The 18,809-nt window shown below is 34.9% G+C and overlaps 2 protein-coding genes across 3 annotated transcripts in view; one reads left to right on the plus strand and one right to left on the minus strand.

Moving 5' to 3' along the window:
• On the minus strand, positions 1 to 8,735 carry LOC147404236 (serine/threonine-protein kinase MPS1-like). Of its 2 annotated transcripts, none has more exons than XM_086440104.1 (6): positions 8,330 to 8,735; positions 7,508 to 7,927; positions 5,801 to 6,852; positions 4,022 to 4,222; positions 2,014 to 2,175; positions 1 to 1,476 (listed from the first exon to the last, which is right to left on the minus strand). In XM_086440104.1, exons 1-6 carry the CDS (start codon positions 8,493 to 8,495, stop codon positions 901 to 903), a joined length of 2,577 nt encoding a protein of 858 aa, XP_086296230.1. In that variant the 5' UTR covers positions 8,496 to 8,735; the 3' UTR covers positions 1 to 900. The 2 variants fall into 2 exon arrangements, with proteins under 2 accessions (XP_086296230.1, XP_086296231.1); XM_086440105.1 differs by having other exon boundaries at positions 2 to 1,476; positions 5,801 to 6,783; positions 8,330 to 8,734.
• A 2,581-nt stretch (positions 8,736 to 11,316) lies between these two features.
• Positions 11,317 to 18,809, plus strand: part of LOC147404237 (chromosome-partitioning protein, putative (DUF639)) — a 48,391-nt gene continuing 40,898 nt past the window's right edge. Inside the window, exons 1-2 of the mRNA XM_086440111.1 lie at positions 11,317 to 11,558; positions 18,464 to 18,692. Coding sequence (XP_086296237.1) covers positions 11,375 to 11,558; positions 18,464 to 18,692 — 413 coding nt within the window. The 5' untranslated portion in view covers positions 11,317 to 11,374. The remainder of the gene's footprint in view (positions 11,559 to 18,463; positions 18,693 to 18,809) is intronic.

Raw genomic sequence — 18,809 nt, forward strand, 5'->3', positions numbered from 1 at the left:
TATTTTACACCCCAATTGAAGATTAAAAGACAATTCAAACATTACAAAGGTTTAGCTCAAATTATTGTCTCAACATTACAACACTCATTCAAACAATTTCAGTAGTTGTTTACAATTATGATAAGGCTTGAATAAAATTTTGAACCAAAAGAGAGAGAGCTTCTATTGGCATCCCAACTTTTACTTATTCTCAGCCATTTTCTTATTTTCTTTATTTAGTTGGGGTGCCAATAGCAGCTCTCTAAAAAAAGACTGGAAGAGACTCCTAAGAACCACAATAGAGCTGCTTTTGCTTGTTAAGATGTTGAGAATGTAAACTTCGAGCCATTTACGCGTAGGAGAGACCATTTAATATTTTGCGCGTGGAAGCAATTTATAAAGCAGAGGCCTCAACACATGATTTCAGAAGACATTACTTGAATAAACGACCATGGTGCCAGCTTTGCTACGTTGGTTTGAAGTCTAGAGTCTTGATACAACAATATGAGTTCAAAATCCACCTTCACAAACTAATTATTCAGTGCCTGCAGTTTCTATGCAAATTTTGTAGATTGGTTATGAAGCCGAACACAGGAAGTATATAAGCATGAAATATATGAATGTCAATTCAGTTAAAAAAGTACAAAAATATACAACCAAAGAAGTTATAACTCACAGAAGTATATAAGCATGAAATATATATATGTCAATTCAGTGAAAAAAGTACAAAAATATACAACCAAAGAAGTTATAACTCACAGAAGTATATCGTGCTTTCTTCTTTTCTTTCCATTTCAATGGGAACACAAAAGCTAACACCACCAATTACAAGGGATTATAAAGAAAAGGAAACAACATGACCTCATTTGCTCATAAAATACAGAAGTTGAAGTTGATTTGTTCTTTACACGTTTGAATACATTACCTATTTTCAAGGTTTGCTAGGTGTTGCTGGAGTTGAGAGCAAAGCCTTGACATTTGCAATAGCAACACACAATGTCGGTCTCGTGACGTAGATGAAAGAGATGTTATGGGAGTGGCAGAGTCTGATACGAGCTGTTGGAGCTGAGAACATAGCCTGGATGCTTCGTGATCATTCCGGTAAACTTCAGCAATTTGATGAAGAAGTTTACAGTCTCGGTCTTGAATTGAGAACAATTGGGTTGGTATTGGAGGAACAAGGAAGGGATGATGAAGAAGTTGAGGTATTCGCCACCTTTCATTGCGGTCCCATGCAAGACACTTCTTCATCAGATCAAGTAGCCACAGGTTTGTAATGGGTCTATAAGTAATACAATGGTTTCGATCTGTTATGACTTTGAACTTGGCCCAGAATGTCTTGTATTCTGAAAATGGTGTCCTCCCATATACCATTTGGTATAAGATGCAACCAAGGGACCAAATATCAGATGGCCGGCCACACTTGATAGCGTTCCCATTTGCATCATTCTCATTGCACATGAATGCTTCTGGAGACATGTAGCTCAATGTACCCACCTGCAATAGTAGACATTACAAGCAGATGAGATGAAAGTAATTTGTTACTTTTTCTCATATTTTTCTATAATGCGCTTTATGTATATACTAGAGTCTGCCCATGCCCTCTTTGGGGTTAGGGGGTAAAAGAGTAAAGCTAGTAAAATTGGAAAGATATTATTGAAAAAGACGGGGGAGGAGGAGAGGAAAGACGATAAAGTTGAAAGGGGTTAAGAGGAATGGGGAGAGTAGTGTGGACCCAATGCATCACCAAAACAATGATTTTTTTCACGTCTCTGAAAAGGAATCCTATTTTGTCGTTCAGTGGCAAAAGGCAAAGATCTCATTGCCATTATGCAATGGTATTTTTGTAAATAACTATTCAAGTTACAAAAATATATTATACAATGAAATTTAAATAAATATATAAATAAAAACTTTTGGCCACTAAAAGACGATAAAATTGCTTTCTAAAGGCATTATGGAGAAAATAAAAAAAAAGAACATGATTTTGGAAGTTAGCATTCTCCTTATACAATGAAGTGAAGTGAACTGAACCTGTGAGTCTCGTTGGATGTTGGTCGTATCACTCAGTATAGCTTTGGCAATGCCAAAATCAATCAGCTTGAGCGAGCCTCTGACAAGAAGGAAGTTAGCCGGCTTCAAATCTGAGTGCACAATGCGCTCCTCGTGAATTGTGCTTACTGCTTGAAGTATTTGCTGCCAAAACAGAACATGTCAGCATTTTTCAGTGCAGAGAATTTCTGAAAGATTAGTCTGGTGTTGCCTGAAGATCAAGAAGTAGATCAAAGACAGTACGGGCATAATCTGAATTCGATCAAGATATCAAAATTAAAAAAAAAAAAAAAAGTAAATATAAAAAATGTTTTGCATTAAAAGTTACTGATTTGAATAATTTGTAAATCATTCATAAACACTAGACACTTTGTATTTTTTTTTATAAAAAAAAATATGGATGCTTAAAATATTCCATGATTTTTGTTTTGTTTTGAAATTTCCGCTTTTAAGTGCGAATAAAATGGCAAGTTGCTGGTTAGGGTTCCGCAAATATGCTAGTTCTTGGCAACACTGCTAACATCTCAAGACCTGAAATTTTTATATAAATGATTCATTTCACCTTACCTGTCCTAGGTATAAGGAGTGCCAAAACCAATTTGAGAATGACATGGTTCATCAACAACTAATTGGAAATCAGCCAGTGATTTTCAATCCTTTAATTATACAAAGCAGAACTTATGTACCAAGGAACGGATACATGTGTCTAAGTCCAACAAGGGTATGAAGTGCCTTACGTATTGACCCCCAAAAAGTTGATAAGCCAACATGCCAATAAAGGTTACTTTATTAATTTGAAAGACAACTTGCTAGAAATACACTTTTTTTCCAAAAAGAATTGGATTCGAATCCAAGTTGTACGAATAATTAACCTATAAAAAAAAAGTACGAACGAGTACCCAAGATAGAAAGAATGTACAGATGTTAGTACATTAGAATCTCATAAACAAGAAACAATATCCAAAAATAAAATTTCTTAAATAAGTTAAAAAAAAATTCTTTGGTGAAGAGTGTCGCCATGTGTCTGAACATGGGTACAAAACTGTTTCTGGAATTAAAAAATTATTAAAATACGAAGTGTCCTTGTTACACAGAACAGAACTATGATCAAATAAACTTTTAGAATAAAGCATTGTTTATGATAAACCAGTTATTTCTTAAATGATTCAGATTCATTCGACCAGCGTGTTGATATCGAAAACTCAGAACCGAAACAGAAAAAAAAAAATTTATGAGAACACCATCTGATTCATGTCGTGCAATTTTAGCATCACATCATCTGCTCATGCAATTATGAATAAAAATGAAGACCATGACTTACAGCCATGGGAAAGAATGTCAAACAAATTGGAAAGCAATGTTAGAAGCATATCAAGCAATCAAATGCAGTTAAGGTTGATACTTAACAGCTTGAAGAAATGATAAACTGCCAATGTGAAATGGATGAGAAATTCACTGAAAAAGATGAGATGGTGACAGGATACAACTAAGATGGTGCTGAAAACAATAAAATATAAAAGCAAACAGTAAGTCAGATTTCAATGAAAAATTTAGCCTTCATAAAAGTTAGAATATTGATTCCTAAATATATAAAGTAGGGTCTCACAATTTTCAGGGATGGAAATTAAAAAGTGAAGATACACGAATTTGGAATAGAGAACATTTTTTCCCCGCTATTATAAAGGAGTTTCTCAGAAGGCAACTGTACCACGCTGCTGCTCAAAAAGTCGAAAACCGGTTCATACCACATCATTTGATAATATCTGGTTTCCTACCTTCATAGGTGACTCAGATGGCTATGGTTTAAACGACAGTAAGAATAATCCAAACTATCAGGCAAAATCAAATGCTACAATCTAGTTTCCTACCTTGCAAAATCAAAATGCTACAAGTAGCAACTGTTAACCATCATTAGTAGATTCTTTGATCACATATAAATTACTAGTTACAATTCACTATCAGGAATTAATGCATAGTGTAGATAGAAGACCTGCCAATAAAACCGAAGCCAGTTCTCATCTGTATTCCAACTGGAGCCGTCCATTTCTTTCCATTTTAGGGACAGCATATGAGCCAAATCAATCTCTCCATATTCAAGTACCATGTATATATATCCATCATCTCTGATTCTGCCATCCTTTATACTCATGGAACCATTCAGTACTTCCTCAAGCAAAGTTTTATCTGTCACCTAAGAAGGAATGTGGATATCAGAAATAGTATACATAACAATAATATACATGATAACCAAAACAGAAAACTATCATTAGTGATGCCAGACATGAAGACAATAACAAAGTAACTAATTTTTTGAAGTATAAATTTCGTGCGGTGATTTTCCTCTGAGAGATGAATTCCATGTTCTTTTATCCCTATTGAATTAGAAAGACCACCCAATCTCTTGGGACTTTAGATTCAAAAGGGAAAATGAATAACAGGAAAATTGACTTAGTTGTTAACTGTTGAATTGTGGGTGATGATGGGAGTTATGATCGTGGAATCAACATGTTTCTTTTATGGTCTGATCTTCAATTTCTGTTTGGGTCCCCAAAATCCCTTCTAAATTGTCCCTTTGTTTGAATTGTCTCTTTGGATAAATCTTGAGTGCGATCATTTCATACTCAGTAAGAGACTTATTACATCTTTTGTTCCATTTGCAAGCCTATATACAAATTATGTTTTTTGATAAGTAATAAAATTTATACTATTCATCTATTACTCCATTTCGATATAGCTAGGCCTCTTTTTAAATCAACCTAATATTTGTTAGATTCTTCCAAAGCTAATTTTGACCTTTTTAACAGTTGGAAGTAGGTACACCGCAAACGGTATCATTCTCTTCCAAGGCGCTTATTTCAAGATTCCTTCCCTTTGTGATCACAAGGCCTTCAAAAGAAAAGAAATGGGAGGGCTATTCAAGGTAAGGAGGAGACAGTCCACATTATCATCTTGACTATCAGAGTGCTCTTGTACCTCAAGCTATTTAGGGACTGCAGGGAAATATATTTTTGAAGTTCTATTTTCAGATAGGATCTCTCTTTTGCTTTTTTTTTTTTTTTTTTTTCTGATAATTTGAAATTTTATTAAAAAGAGAGAAAAAGGTAGATAGGATCTCTTTGTAAATGGCATTAAGATAACATTTTATTGCTTTAGTCGTTTTCCTTGGCAAAGCTCCTCAAACTCCTTGGTTGCTTGTACTTCTTTTATGGTTGTAATAAATTGACCCATGCCAAAATATACGAGGATCAGTTGAACAAATCAAGTTCCACCATTCAACTTTATCGAGAGTCGTGTTCTTTCTTAATTAGACGTGTCTTCAAATCTGCCATAACCACATCAATCAACATCGGCCAGCACATTCCTTCTAACTAGACTTCCCCCTAATTGATCACCTTTGCACTTCCATATTTTCACAAATTTGTGCACATTTTTTATTTTATTTTCTTAGAATTTTCACACATCTAATTCAACATTGACGTCTCTATTGTGTTCATTATATGAAAATGTTTATTGATTACTGGACATTTAGCTCCATAAATAATTGTCAGTCTTATAAAATTTACCTTTTAATGCCAAGAAGTAACTGTAGCAACCGTTTTTATCATGAATTTATTATCCATAAAAACGAAGAGACTGATGAGGATTTGCCCATAGAATTAGATCTAGGTGGTTAAAATGGAATGTACATAGCAAACAAAATATCTTCTAATATAATTATTCAAAAAAGATATAAACATTTACATTTTAAAATGGTTAAAATTGTCAGTACCTCGTAGTCAATCAATTGTATAATGTTGTTCTTCCCCTTCAGCTTGTTTAGATACTCAATCTCCTGGCAAAACCCATAAGCAGTAGAGTAATCACGACCTTTAAGCTTGATCCTTTTAAGGGCATAGATAGTACAATCTGATGTAATGACTTTGTAAACCTCACTGCTTCCTCCACTACCTATCTTGCCAAGCTTTTGATAGAGCTTCCCATTAACTTTAAAGAACAACTCTGGATCATAATTCTTCTTACGAGGAGCTGATGGTCCTTTGGAACTTACAGCCTTTTCTGGTTTAACGGATTTAGAAGTCTCCAATTTCAAACTTGAAGACGAGGTGTTCGTCAATGGAGCCTGAGATTGTACTTCGGTAACGTCACCCGAAAACCCTTGCACTTTAGTTGACTTATGTTCCAAAAGCGAAGAACTCTTTGCATGATCAACAATTCCATCTCCCAACCCATCACTTTCCTTCAATAATAATCCTTGCTGTCCCTTTGACAGCAAGTTATCCCTGTTTCCCACTTGGGTCTCTGGAGCAGAGAGAGACAATTGGGTTGGAGTGGCCAACGGATCAGCTAACATCCCACTAGTGCACTTAAATGTGGGCCACGATGGCTGCTCTTGATCTCCTTGAGTTGTAGATTGAGGGTTCACATTAAACTCTTCCACGGATTCTATTTCCTTGTGAAAATTGCTATCTTGACATGGATACGAGCTATGGGTCGTAGAATTCAACATGGGTGCAGATCTTGAATGGACCGAAGTTGTGGTCATACACGACGAAGCTACAACCGAAGATTGAGTCATGGGATCCTTCCCAAGAAATGCATCAAATTGGTGATGCTGATCCTGCATTAGTGCGTTTCTCTTTGCTAACAAAGAAGAAATACCATCATCGGACATTTCCGTTTGCTGAAAATCCCGCTGTTTCGGATCCTGATCGTTAATGCTTCCACCCCTATTGCTCACATCCAATTCCATCTCTGTCAATGCAAGATAACCCATATGAGACGACAAGTTGTCCATTGTAGTGCCCACTTGCTCGTGGACCCCTGCATAAACAGAACAATAGAAATAGATGGGAAAAAATAGCCCATCCAAAGCAAAGTCACAAAATTCTCTGAATTTTTCATAAAATTCTCTGAATTAGAGACTAGGCAAACAAATCTGCGAATCAACGAATTAATCAGCAATTTCTTGATTAATCTTGAAATATGGTAAAACATTTTGTCCTTCACCATCAAAATTTTATTTTCTTCAATATTTAAATCTGAAGAACAACATGGGGTTTTTAGGGATGTTGAAGATGATGGATTTTGGTAAGAAATTTAAATACATCATTGGTATATTTTCTGAAATTTTTACGAAACATTCTCAAATTTATTCAAATTGAGCCCTTTTGATCATGGTTTTAAAACTCGGTTTCACGTCTCGTCTCGTACGAGTTTTTCGATACATTTGAGGCGTATCGTCCAAAAATAAAAATAAAAATGAACGTGAGGTATTAAATCTCGTTCTAAAAATTGACTTGTGTGTCCATCAGTTCATGCCTGAGACCAAGACGACTCGGACGATACATCTCGGTCTCATACGAGTTTTGAAACCATGCCCTTACCGAATAAATACCGAATCCGAATTTTGTTACTATGATCCAAAGCTGCTTAATGAAGTAATTCTTTTAGTAATATCAGAGAATCATCTACTTACTCTTGGAATTCGTAGTTTCACCCGAAACAAATTGAACTTTCTTCTGACAATCGGCGGTTGAGACGTGTTGATTTACAACATTTGAGGGCGAAATAATGATATCCTCCTTTCGACCAATTGTGCAAGTTGTTTCATTTTTCCGCAAATCAAACGGGTTCATGTTCCCATCATGGGTTTTCGTTATAGTCCCTGTAATCGAAGGCGGAGTAATTGAAGAATCATCAGGAGTTTCCGCAACAACCGCGACACTCTTCCTCTGCTCAAACAACTGCTGTGATGTTTTAGCCTCTTTCAACGACGCCAACTCTTGTGACTCACCCGTGTCAACCATAAGGTTGGCATCGGTACTATGGGTATTCAATGGTTCTCTTTGGGGAACCAATATACGCCTAGCTCGAATACTACTGGACTGCATTGTACCTGGAAATGTATTTTATTTTTCAGGAAACCCAACAAAGCTTAGTGACAAAGTTCGAGATAATTTAGCAAGGAAAAAAATAGAAAAAATTATTACTCATGGACAATATGGAGGTGTATAGTTCATATGTTAAACATAATATTAAACAAAAATACGATTTTTCATAATTATTAAACAAAATTTCATACTAAACATAATATAAAAAATGCATTTTTTTACGAAACTTTGCAAATAAGTCAGGATTAAATCCTCTATGGAAAGAATTACGAATTAATTGTGACTTTTTCAAAAAAATCGAAGAATGTTGTCACTATCCAACAAAGAAACAAAACCCTAACTTTAAATTTTCATTCTAATTTTTCAAACCCTAAATGTAAGATAAGAAACCCTAGAGAGAGAATTACCGAGAGGTCTGTGACGCTTGAGAGCGGCTTGAACATCTCTGAGGAAATCAAGCGATGAAGATGAAGAGGTGAAAGAGCGAGAGGAGTGTGGCTCAGCCAGGATCGGACGGTTGAGATTCGAAGTTGATGAAGGTTGGGCTGGAGGAAGGTTAGCCTCCCTTTCCATGGCTAGATCTCAACGGCATTTCTGATCCGTGAAGAGGAAACCATCGAAGTTGTAAAAAGCTCTAGTTGGGGAATATTAGGGTTTCATCCATGGATTCAAGCAGAGATGATTTCGCTGTGTTGCTGCGAAATGGAGTTTTGCGGATTAGGGAAGAAAAGTTTGGAGGAACAGAGCTCTACATTTGCAGTGTGAAGTTTGAAGTCTGAATGCCGCTCTTTTTATTACATGAACCGGCTTTTGGTTCAGTTCGCTATGAGCCATTCCGCTTTGAACCGGCTATTCAATTCCCACTTTCCACTCAAATCGGTTCAAATCCATTTAACCAAGTCGCAAATTTGAGTAAAAGTGGTTCGACGCCAAAATTCGAGTAGTGCCCCCTACTTTTACATTTATATTTAATAATAGTCCCCTCAACAATTACTAAAGAGCACATGGGTTTCCTCCCCAGGTCGTGTCTTTGAATCTTTATATGCCCCTCCATCAAACGGTGGTTACTTAATGGTTTCACACGACAAGGGTGGGATGGTGCATGCTGTCTGGGGATTAGTCCTGTTGGATAAGGTTGGTGTTTGGATTGGGCAAAGCCCGAAGGACCGAAGGTTGACATGTTACCATAGGATCACCTTATTAAAAAAACAAAAAAAAAAAGAAATAGTAAGGATTCCACCCTTGTTAAGGGCCCTTGGGATCACCTCTTAGCATCCAAAACCATGATGTTGGATGCTTAAAGGTTATAGATAACAAAATTTTAAAGGGGAAAAAATTAAAGAAAAGTTATTTTTCACTGATGAAATTTCCTTTTTTAAGTTTGAGAGTTAAATGGAAGTTCAGTAGCCATCCATTTTTATTTTTGGATTTGAATTTTTCGATGAAACTTAGAGGGTTATGGTGTTGGACTTTTGAAGTGATAGTCCATTTGAGCAAAATGACTCTTGGTAAAGCTCAAAATCTTACTATGTTAGTAACGTAAGGGTTTCACTATATTTAATAATAGAATTGTTAATCAAGATCATTTTGGTAAAAAAATCAAGAAAATTATAAGTCTCATTGCTTAGTTTTCAAAATTACAAAAGTATCATTTTATTATGTCGTCTTAAAAAAAAAAAAAAGACCCCTTTAATCAAATTATAAATAAATCTTTTTGATACATATATGTTTAGATATGCCATCTTCTAGTTGAAAATTAAGGTAAAAAAAGTTTTAATAGAGATCGACTAGTTGCACGTAAATAAGTTCTCAGTTGCACCCCAACCTCAAAAAGGCTCCTGCTTGAACAACTGTGCTCTTAGAGGGATCTTTACATTTTTGTTTTTTTTTCTTTATTTATTATTATTATTAATATTATTTTGGGGGGGGGGGGGGGGGGATTACTTGTAAGAATGAGCCTTGTAAGAAAGTTCTCAACATTTCAGATATGGATATGAGTATGCAAACTTTATTAGAAGAATGAGCCCACCAACGTAATTATTTTCATTTGTTTGCCTTTTCTTTTCTTCTATTTTTTTACGTTGAAATCTCCTTTATACCCAACATTACCAATTGAGTCCGTTTGACAGGGAATATGTTGGAGGAGTTGACCTCTTTTGCTTAGTTTGTTGATGGTATCACAATGATGCATGGATTTGGAAAGATGTTAAGGATGGTCTATTCACAACGAGGTCTTTCTATAGATCACTCCAAGAGGATGACAAGTCAAGCTTTCTAGTGGTAGCTATCTGGGCCTAAAGTTCCGTCTAAAATTGCATTATTTGTTTGGACAACGACTTTAGATAGTATCCTTACTCTTGATGGGATTATTTGTATGACACTTTACAATTCAAATTTCTACCATGTGTAGGAGGGATGGAGAATCAACGAGATACTTACTGTAACATTGGTCCTCGACTCATGAGATCTTGATGTATTTCTTTAATCTTTTTGGTATTTGGGATTGTATTCCCTACTCGGTCAATGTCTCTTTGAGTGTTGGCTGGGATTGGGGTCTGCTTTCTCTTTGTCCAAAAGTATCCTTTGGTCTCTTACTCCATTTGTCAGTTGTTAGAATATCTAGAGAGAGAGGAATCATCGGATCTTTTAGTATAAAGTCTTTGAAGAATTCAAAGGTGTCTTCTTTAAGGATTTTATGGGGTGGTGGGACTAGGTATGTAGACTATCTTGCTTGTTTTGGGTCCTCGTTTTGGTTTCGATTCTTATTTTCACCTTGATCATTTTTTATGAAAGTTACTTTTACCCATCGAAAAGAAAATAGTTACACATGCAATTTGGTAAAGTTGGTTTATAAGAAAATGTCATTCGCAATTGTATAATTCTCGCTATATTGATTAACTAGAGATCGCCTGTGCTTGTATACGAGCATCCTCTTTGCGAGTTTAAGAGATAAAAGAGAAAAACAATAAAATTGAAGGGATATTATTAAATAATCTTTGGGATTGAAAGATTAAAAGATGAAATATAATAAAATTAGAAGGATATTATTGAAAAAATGAAAGGGCACGAGAGAAGGAGAGTAAAGACACTAAAATCAAAGGAGAAAAAAAATATAATAATAATGTTACCATTATATTTTATTATATAGATTATTTTCACTTTGTCGGAAACAAATATTTTTTCTCATCTTGCGATGATATTCATGGATTAACCTCAGTACCTTACAACCAAAGCTAAAAAATCTACTCTCCCTTTGACTTTTTAGTAGGTGCAATCAAACATTCTTATCGTGGAAAACGTTTTTTTTTTTTTTGCAAATTTATTGTGGGGGAACATTATCGTACTCCGCGGAGTACGAGATCATCTGCACTCTTACGAAGACCTTCAGACAGCAAACTCAAGACATAATTGCTCTCTGTATCTCTGTCTCTCTCGAACTAAAAAAGAAAGAAATGAAATTCGATTTCATAACGACCCGCCCAAGACCATTACCAGTGTCACCTTTTTCTATAACCCAATTCAGAGATTTTCGCAAGTTCGGATTCTCTACAAGAACATCTCCAAAACAAAGGTTTCGTCTCAAGCTCGTCTCCCGATCACTTGGAGATAGATGGAAATTAAACGATATAGATCCTAGTGAGTTTTATTTATTTATTTTCTTAATTAGATTAATTTTTAGTTTTTTTTTTTTTTTTTAAATCCGTACGTTGCTCTACTTAAAAGTAGTATCCACTATTAATTTTGCTGAAAAATCATTTTGATTGATAGATTTTTATCGGTCGAGAAATGGGTACTTTTTGAATTTAGGAGTTATGTCGATTATTTTTCTTGAGTGAATCAAGGAATTACTATTAGTTCTGCTGAGCAATCCATTTTAATTGATAAATTTCAGTTGGTTGAGAATTGGGTATTATACGAATTTTGGAGTTCTATCCATTATTTTCTTGTGTGAATCAAGGAATTACTGATAGTTTTGCTGAAAAATCATTTTTTATTGATAAATTTTGATTAGTTGAGAAGTGGGTACTATGCGAATTTAGGACTTCTATTGAGTATTATACAGAGTGAATCATTAGGAATTTGAACAGTAATCATCAGGAACTTAGATTATTGTGGGAAATAAGGTGGGTGTGGGTTTTGTACAGCTCGAGCAATCTTTACTTGATTCCATCCAAGTTTTCCCTCTCTTCTATTTAAGTTCACATTTTTTTCGTTTAAAAAAAAAACAAAAAAAAGATTAGAGCACCTTTGAACTTCTCATAGAGCATCGTCAAGCCTTTTGGCTATATCAGTTCACAGGGTCCTATTTGTTTGGTGGTTTTAATTCTCCTAGTAGTTTCATCTTTTGCAAAGCCTAATATATGAATAAGGTGCCTAGTTCTCGTTGCACCATCTTCCATAGGCTTCTTGAAGATTCCAACTAGCTAAGTTGGTTAAAGTCTATGAGTATTGATATCATGACCTAGGTTCAAAACCTGCTTTGACCTACTAATTCCTAACCACTAATCTTGCTTTCCTAGCCAAATAAAAAAGATCATTTAAGGTGTTCTATTCCTATAGAATAGGAGGGGTGTCTATGTGGCACGTTTTTGTAGGAGTTTAAAGTACACTTGGCTCCTAACTAAGCCATTTTCTACATGGCACACGACCTGAAGTGTTTAATATCCAACCAAAATGTGCCACGTAGAACCGTATGTTGCTATAGGAACGAGATACAATTTTGGATTGCGGCTCATAAAAAAAACCAAAGGCTTCCAAAGAAATATGGTGGTATTTTTAGTGTTTGATGCTTGAAATAATATGTATTCTCCCGATAATTGTGCATCACATGGCAATCATACAACCAAGGTCTCTTTAGCAATATTTGTTCCGCATTTAGGGGAGGATATACCACAAAACCTCATATTTGCATTCTACAAGCTGGTCGGTGGAAGACGGTTGTCTCCGATTCTTATAAAAAGTGGTGAGAACATCTAGACTATCTGTCTGGTTTCTAACTTTGAGGGTTTTGGTCTATGGACTTGGCAGTATATCTGCGGTCACCAATATGTACCCTCTTTGGGAAGACACCAAAGTAGTCATCTTTCAGATTATTAGTACCCCTTCCAATATCCACTTAATTTTTCTTGAGAATAAGGGAAGCTTGATGCTTAGTGATATGTGATGATGACATTCTTGATTGAATTGCGATTCATCCAGGTTCATGTTGTGGGGGTCTAAAGCTCGTGTTATGCCTAAAATAGGGTGTTCATGACCATGCTGGGTCCATATCCATGGCCTCACCTTTGAAAAACTATACATGTACGTTGATTGGAGTCACTGTCGGAGGTTGTTGTAGGTTGGCAGCAATACAAAGGCTCCTATTGATCTTAGTCATGCGAGGATAGGGGTCAAGGCTGCTCTTACTTAGATTTTGTGGGCAGTGTTGATTGAGGATCCATCACCCTGTTATGTTAGAGATTGTTTATTATCAGGTTGTTGTCACAATGGCTAGCTGATTATTGAACATGATAGGTGGAGTTACTTCAACATAAGACAAAACACAAAAAATATAATAAAGTGCAGTTAGCTTGTTTTGGGTTGGTGAAAGGAGGAGAATCCTTGGAGTTGGAACATTGTCAAGATGCTTTGGGGAGATAAGGATTTGAGGATGGATGCTTCAATGGTTCCTTCATAATCTAGGAAATGTTCTGATCCGCATAGGAAGATGCCAACATGGTTATGGGGGCTGACCTGGTGACTAGACAATATGATGCAGGACTATGAGGAGAGATAAGAAAATTGAATTTGGTTTAGGATTGGGTAAACCCAAAAGGTAAAATGAAACAATGATTGTAAGTGTATGACCACAATCCCAATGAAAATGGTTAAAGATTTGTAAGTTTCAAGAATCAAGAATAAATTTCAAGAATCAAGAAATCAAGAAATCAAGAACAAGGAACTGAAAGAAAACAAGAAAAATAAAAGAATAGAAAAGAAAAATAAAGATTAGAAGAAAAGAATGTTATATTGGACTCATTCCAAAGTGATCTCACACCACACCCTCTGTTGAGAAGACCAAACTCAAGTTTTTTTTTTATTCATCATATTCATCATTTTTCATTTTAAAAAAATAACCCTAATACAATCTATATAAAGAAAATAAATCAAAAATCATAGTCAAACTAAAATACCAAATAAATCTTATTTTCGTAACTTTCTCTCTCCTAATTTTCAAATCCTAATAAACTTAAATATAAGATAAATTAAAGTTACTAAATTGCCCTAAATATTATACTAAGACCATGGGCCAATAAAACATCAAACTAAGCTCAAAAAATATATATTAAAGTCCTAAAACATAAATCTAAATAAAAATTAAAATATACTCTTCAAGATTTGATGTCCCCATCATTCTCCTCGGTTGTGAAGATTTCGCCAATGTAGAAATAAAATTGTGTTAATTTCCTAGCAAATGAAGTCTTTGTAGTCCTTGTGCAATATGATCTTAGCTTGCTTCTCAATCAATGCACCCTCCACACTCCAATAAATATCATCAAATCAAATAAAAATTCGTTGGACTCTTATTTTCTGGCAAAAACTGAAGTTGGCACTCTGAAATATTTCATATATAATTTAACTCATTAGTTTATCCCAAATGTCATCTACCTTTTCTTTTCTGTGGGACAAAACTTGTGTAAACGGTAAAGGATGTAGTGATTCAACAATTTTCTTTTCCAATTATTCAAAATTTTCAAACATTGATTCTTCTTCAAGTCCCAATAATGATGTCTCACATTCGTCAATCTCACTATCGCTTAGATCGGGCTCATAGATTTCTTCATTTCTCGCTTTGAGTTTAGGTGCATGGATTTTCATCACATTTGCTTCGTTATCTTTGTTCGAGCACTCCGATTTGAAGTGTCGAAAATGATTCCACTTGGAGCGCAAGTTTTGTTACCTGAACTCATACTATGGATCACATAATTGCTTATGCTCTTTGCTTTGCTTTCCTTTATGATATGGTCACAAACAATGCAAAAATATGCCCAAGAGTGGTGTATTTGACGTTGTTCTAACAACATATTTTTCAGCTCCTCTGAGAACATCTCTGTTGTATCCATTTCTCATCAACGTGATCTGTTATTTTGTATTGCATGAACTTAGGCTATGATGCCAAATTTGATGTAGGACGATGAGGGGAGATAAGAAAATATGGGGGGTTTAGGGAATTTGATTTAGGATTGGGTTAAAGATTTGGGCGAGGATAGGGTAAACCCAAAAGTAATTTTTTTTTTTTTTTTTTGCAATTATGATGGGATAGGTGAAAAGGGTTAAAGGTTAACGTTTATAGGTTAATGATTAAGGGTTGATGTTTGTAGGTTTCAAGAATCAAGAAAAAAGAACTAAAAAAAAAAAAGAAAAACAAGAAAAATAGAAGAATAGAAAAAAAAAAAAAATAAAGATTAGAAGAAAAAAATGTTATATTGGACTCACTCCAAAATGACCTCATACCACACCCATTGTTGGGAAGATCAAGCTCAAGCTTTCCTTTTTATTCATCATATTCATCATTTTCATTTTTAAAAAATAACCCTAATACAATTTATATAAAGAAAATAAATTAAGAATCCTAGTTAAACTAAAATACAAAATAAATCTTATTTTCGTAACTTTCTCTCTCCTAATTTTCAAACCCTAATAAACTTAAATATAAGACAAATTAAAGTTACTAAATTGCTCCTAAATATTATACTAAGACTATAGGCCAATAAAACATAAAAAATAAACCTAAAAAACATAAAATTAAAGCCCTAAAACATAAATCTAAATAAAAATTAAAATCTACTCTTCAAGATTTGATGTCCCCGTCACAATACTTTCAAAAAATTTCAACAAATAATTGGTTTGTGATATTGAGAAAAAAAAAGGCTAGGTTTGTGATTCGATGCTGGTTTTGAAAGAGTTCCGAGAATAGTATTTAGAAAATGTTTGTCCAGTCTTAAGGTGAATATGGCCAATCTACATAAATGATGTTATTTCGATGACTAGCCATGTAATAGATCACCATTCATTGTGTAGTCCAAAAGGCCCTAAGTACAAACACAAGTTTAGAACTTTTTCATGCAAGATGCAAATCTTAAGAAAATTGAATGTTAATGAAATCCCCTCGCGAACACCAATGAAGATCACAATGGTTTCTCACCTCATCCATTTACTGTTCCCTTCAAGTACTTGTACATTGTTGTCAAAACACATGAGAAATGGTCATCAAGATTTTTAAATCTATTTACTAAAACACAACAATGGACCACACTCCCTTTATCCTCTCATATAGAGGCGTTGGCTTTACTCTTTCTACGGATCTCAAGGATAACTTTTAACTTTTTTTTATCTTTCCTCTTCTATTCCTTTCCAAGAATTCCCTTCTAACTTTATTGTCTTTCCTCTTCTATCCATTTTTTCAAAATACCCCTCTAACTATATTGTTTTTCCTCTTCTCCTCTCATATTCAATAATATCCCTCTAGCTTTATTGCCTTTCCTTTTCTACCCCTTTAGTCCCAAAGAAGATGCCCATGTTGTAGGCTCAGACAAACTTTAGTATAACATAAATGGAGAAGTCAACAATCTCCACCTCTGTTTTATAATTGGGTGTGCTACCCAGGGTCGTGAGATCGAGTCTTCCCATCTGCGACTTTACCCGATACACTTGCTTGTGGTGGTAGGACGTATTCTTAAGGATTGGTCCTACTTTTAAAGGGTGGGACACCTTGTTATATAAAAAATATGTTTTTTCGTATATTTTTCTAGCTGTTTCTCCGCACCTCCTGTCCCAACAAAATAATATTGTTATTTATCATACCCAATGTGTAATAAGTATGTTTCCCTTTATCATTCCCTAGATTGAAACCCAATCTCTATTTGAGCAGACCTAGTTTTGTATCCCATATATTCAAATTATCTAGAAGACCTTATTTATCAAAAACAAATTATGTAGAAGACCTTGACGAAACTACATCCATGTAGAGGACTCGATGTGGTTGTACTATGATAACAAAACAACAATTAGTATTGTACACAACCCAATTCAACATGAAAGAACTAAGCATATGGTGGTTGACCGTTCTTTCATCAGAGAGAAGATTATGTCTGGTATTATTTGCAGAAATTCTCACTAAAGGCATTAATAGACCTCAACTTCATGGTATTTTGGGCAAGTTGGGGATGGTGGATATCTACGTACCAACTTGAGAGGAGAGTTATAAGGGTAGATTATCCTTTTACTCCACCATTATGTAATTATTAGTATTTTCAGTCTATGTATGGGGGTATTTCTGTTACTCTCAATTTATTTTAATATAAATAATAATTTCCTGGAGCACGAGAGTTAACTCATGATCTCCTTTTCTCTCCATCTATCTCTTCTCTCTTCTCTTTTTCTATTTTCGTTTTTCTTCTTTGTTTTCTACTTAATTTTCTACTATCCTGACCTCCTATGTCGACTTACATTATAGCTTTGCATTCCTTCTAAAAAGATATCTAACTTGTCATAAAAAAATTGGGACTTACGCTGTATATGAGCCTCTGATTTTCTTTTCACACACATGATCATTTACATTCAATTATATGCTTGTGTTGTTAACCAATCAATTACTCCAAAAGACCGATATGTTTGAGAGGGTGAGAACTATGAATATTAGAAGGCCACGGGGCTTAACTAGGGTATGACACACCTGAGAGTGGAGGACAATATGCACTCAACATATGTCACTATATTTTCTTGAGAATTATTATATATTTTGTGACTTTCGGGAGAATATTCTAATTGTATTGGAAGATATTTATTCTGTGTTAGGCACCTATTTATTTGATAAGTTGAAATTTTATTAAAATGTGTGACAGAGGCGGGGTCGAGATGACCCTTAATACAACTTAACAAAGGAGATAGAAAAAGAAACCCTCTTAGGCCGCCTCTAGTTACAAATAAACTCCCACCTTAGTTCTTTAAAAACCTTCCCTCAAAAGAACAAAATCTCTAGAACGGATAAGATGAGATCATGTCATATTTTGTTCCTTTCCCTCGAAGGCTCTTCCATTTCTTTCCTTCCAAATCCCCCAACAAATGGCTAAAGGCAGCAAACTCCACAAAATATGCTTAGAAGCTTTGAAAGAAAACCCCACGCTAGCCAAATTTGAAAAGCTCCTTGACCGTCTTTGGAAAGCAACCGATCATGTCAAAGAGACCAAAGAAATGAGACCACACCTGCCAAGCAAGAGCACAATGCAGAAATAAATGATCAGCTGTCTCCTCACTCCTCATGCACAACAGGCAACAAGTTGGAGTATGGAAGAGTTTAAGCTGCTTTAGTTGTTTGTATTTGAAGATAAAAATATTTTATGTGCATCATAGCCTGACTCATTGGTGTACCTTACATAAGACTATTTTGACCCTCGGCCAAACACATGATGATAAGACATTTTAGAACCTCTTAAATGCAATGAACATATGTTTAATATACTTACCATTTGAGCTATTTGAAACACTTATTTTTCTGACAGATTTGGTTCAAGAGAGATTGAATTTGTGGCTGCTAAAGACCCAGAACTTTTTGAATGAAGTGACCGCTCCTCTTGTGAAAACTGGGCAGGATAGAAGGCCAGATGTAAAAAATTCCTTGAATACTAACGAGATTGAAGAACTATTTATCGCGGAACAGACCATTGATAGTAGAGCAGAAAATGGGAGTCTTTCTTTACCTGCTATTGTTTCTATTGAGCAATTCAGCAGGTAAAGAAACTTATTGGCAGTGCTTTGATGTTTTGTTTTGCTCAAACCTTTTCCTTTTTTTTTTTTTTTGGGTTTTATTTTGCTGTGTATTTGATAATTGATTCTTTTACCATAGTA

This window comes from Akebia trifoliata, chromosome 4 (genome assembly GCF_017979445.1).
Source record: "Akebia trifoliata isolate Shusen 1 chromosome 4, ASM1797944v1, whole genome shotgun sequence".
NCBI classification, from domain to species: domain Eukaryota; kingdom Viridiplantae; phylum Streptophyta; class Magnoliopsida; order Ranunculales; family Lardizabalaceae; genus Akebia; species Akebia trifoliata.

Coding starts and splice junctions, on each gene's coding strand:
- LOC147404236 (XM_086440104.1), bottom strand. CDS start 8,495: ATGGAAAGGGAGGCTAACCTTCCTCCAGCCCAACCTTCATCAACTTCG. Junction 7,928..8,329: donor CAAGCGTCACAGACCTCTCG/GTAATTCTCTCT, acceptor ATACATTTCCAG/GTACAATGCAGTCCAGTAGT. Junction 6,853..7,507: donor TGAAACTACGAATTCCAAGA/GTAAGTAGATGA, acceptor CTGTTTATGCAG/GGGTCCACGAGCAAGTGGGC.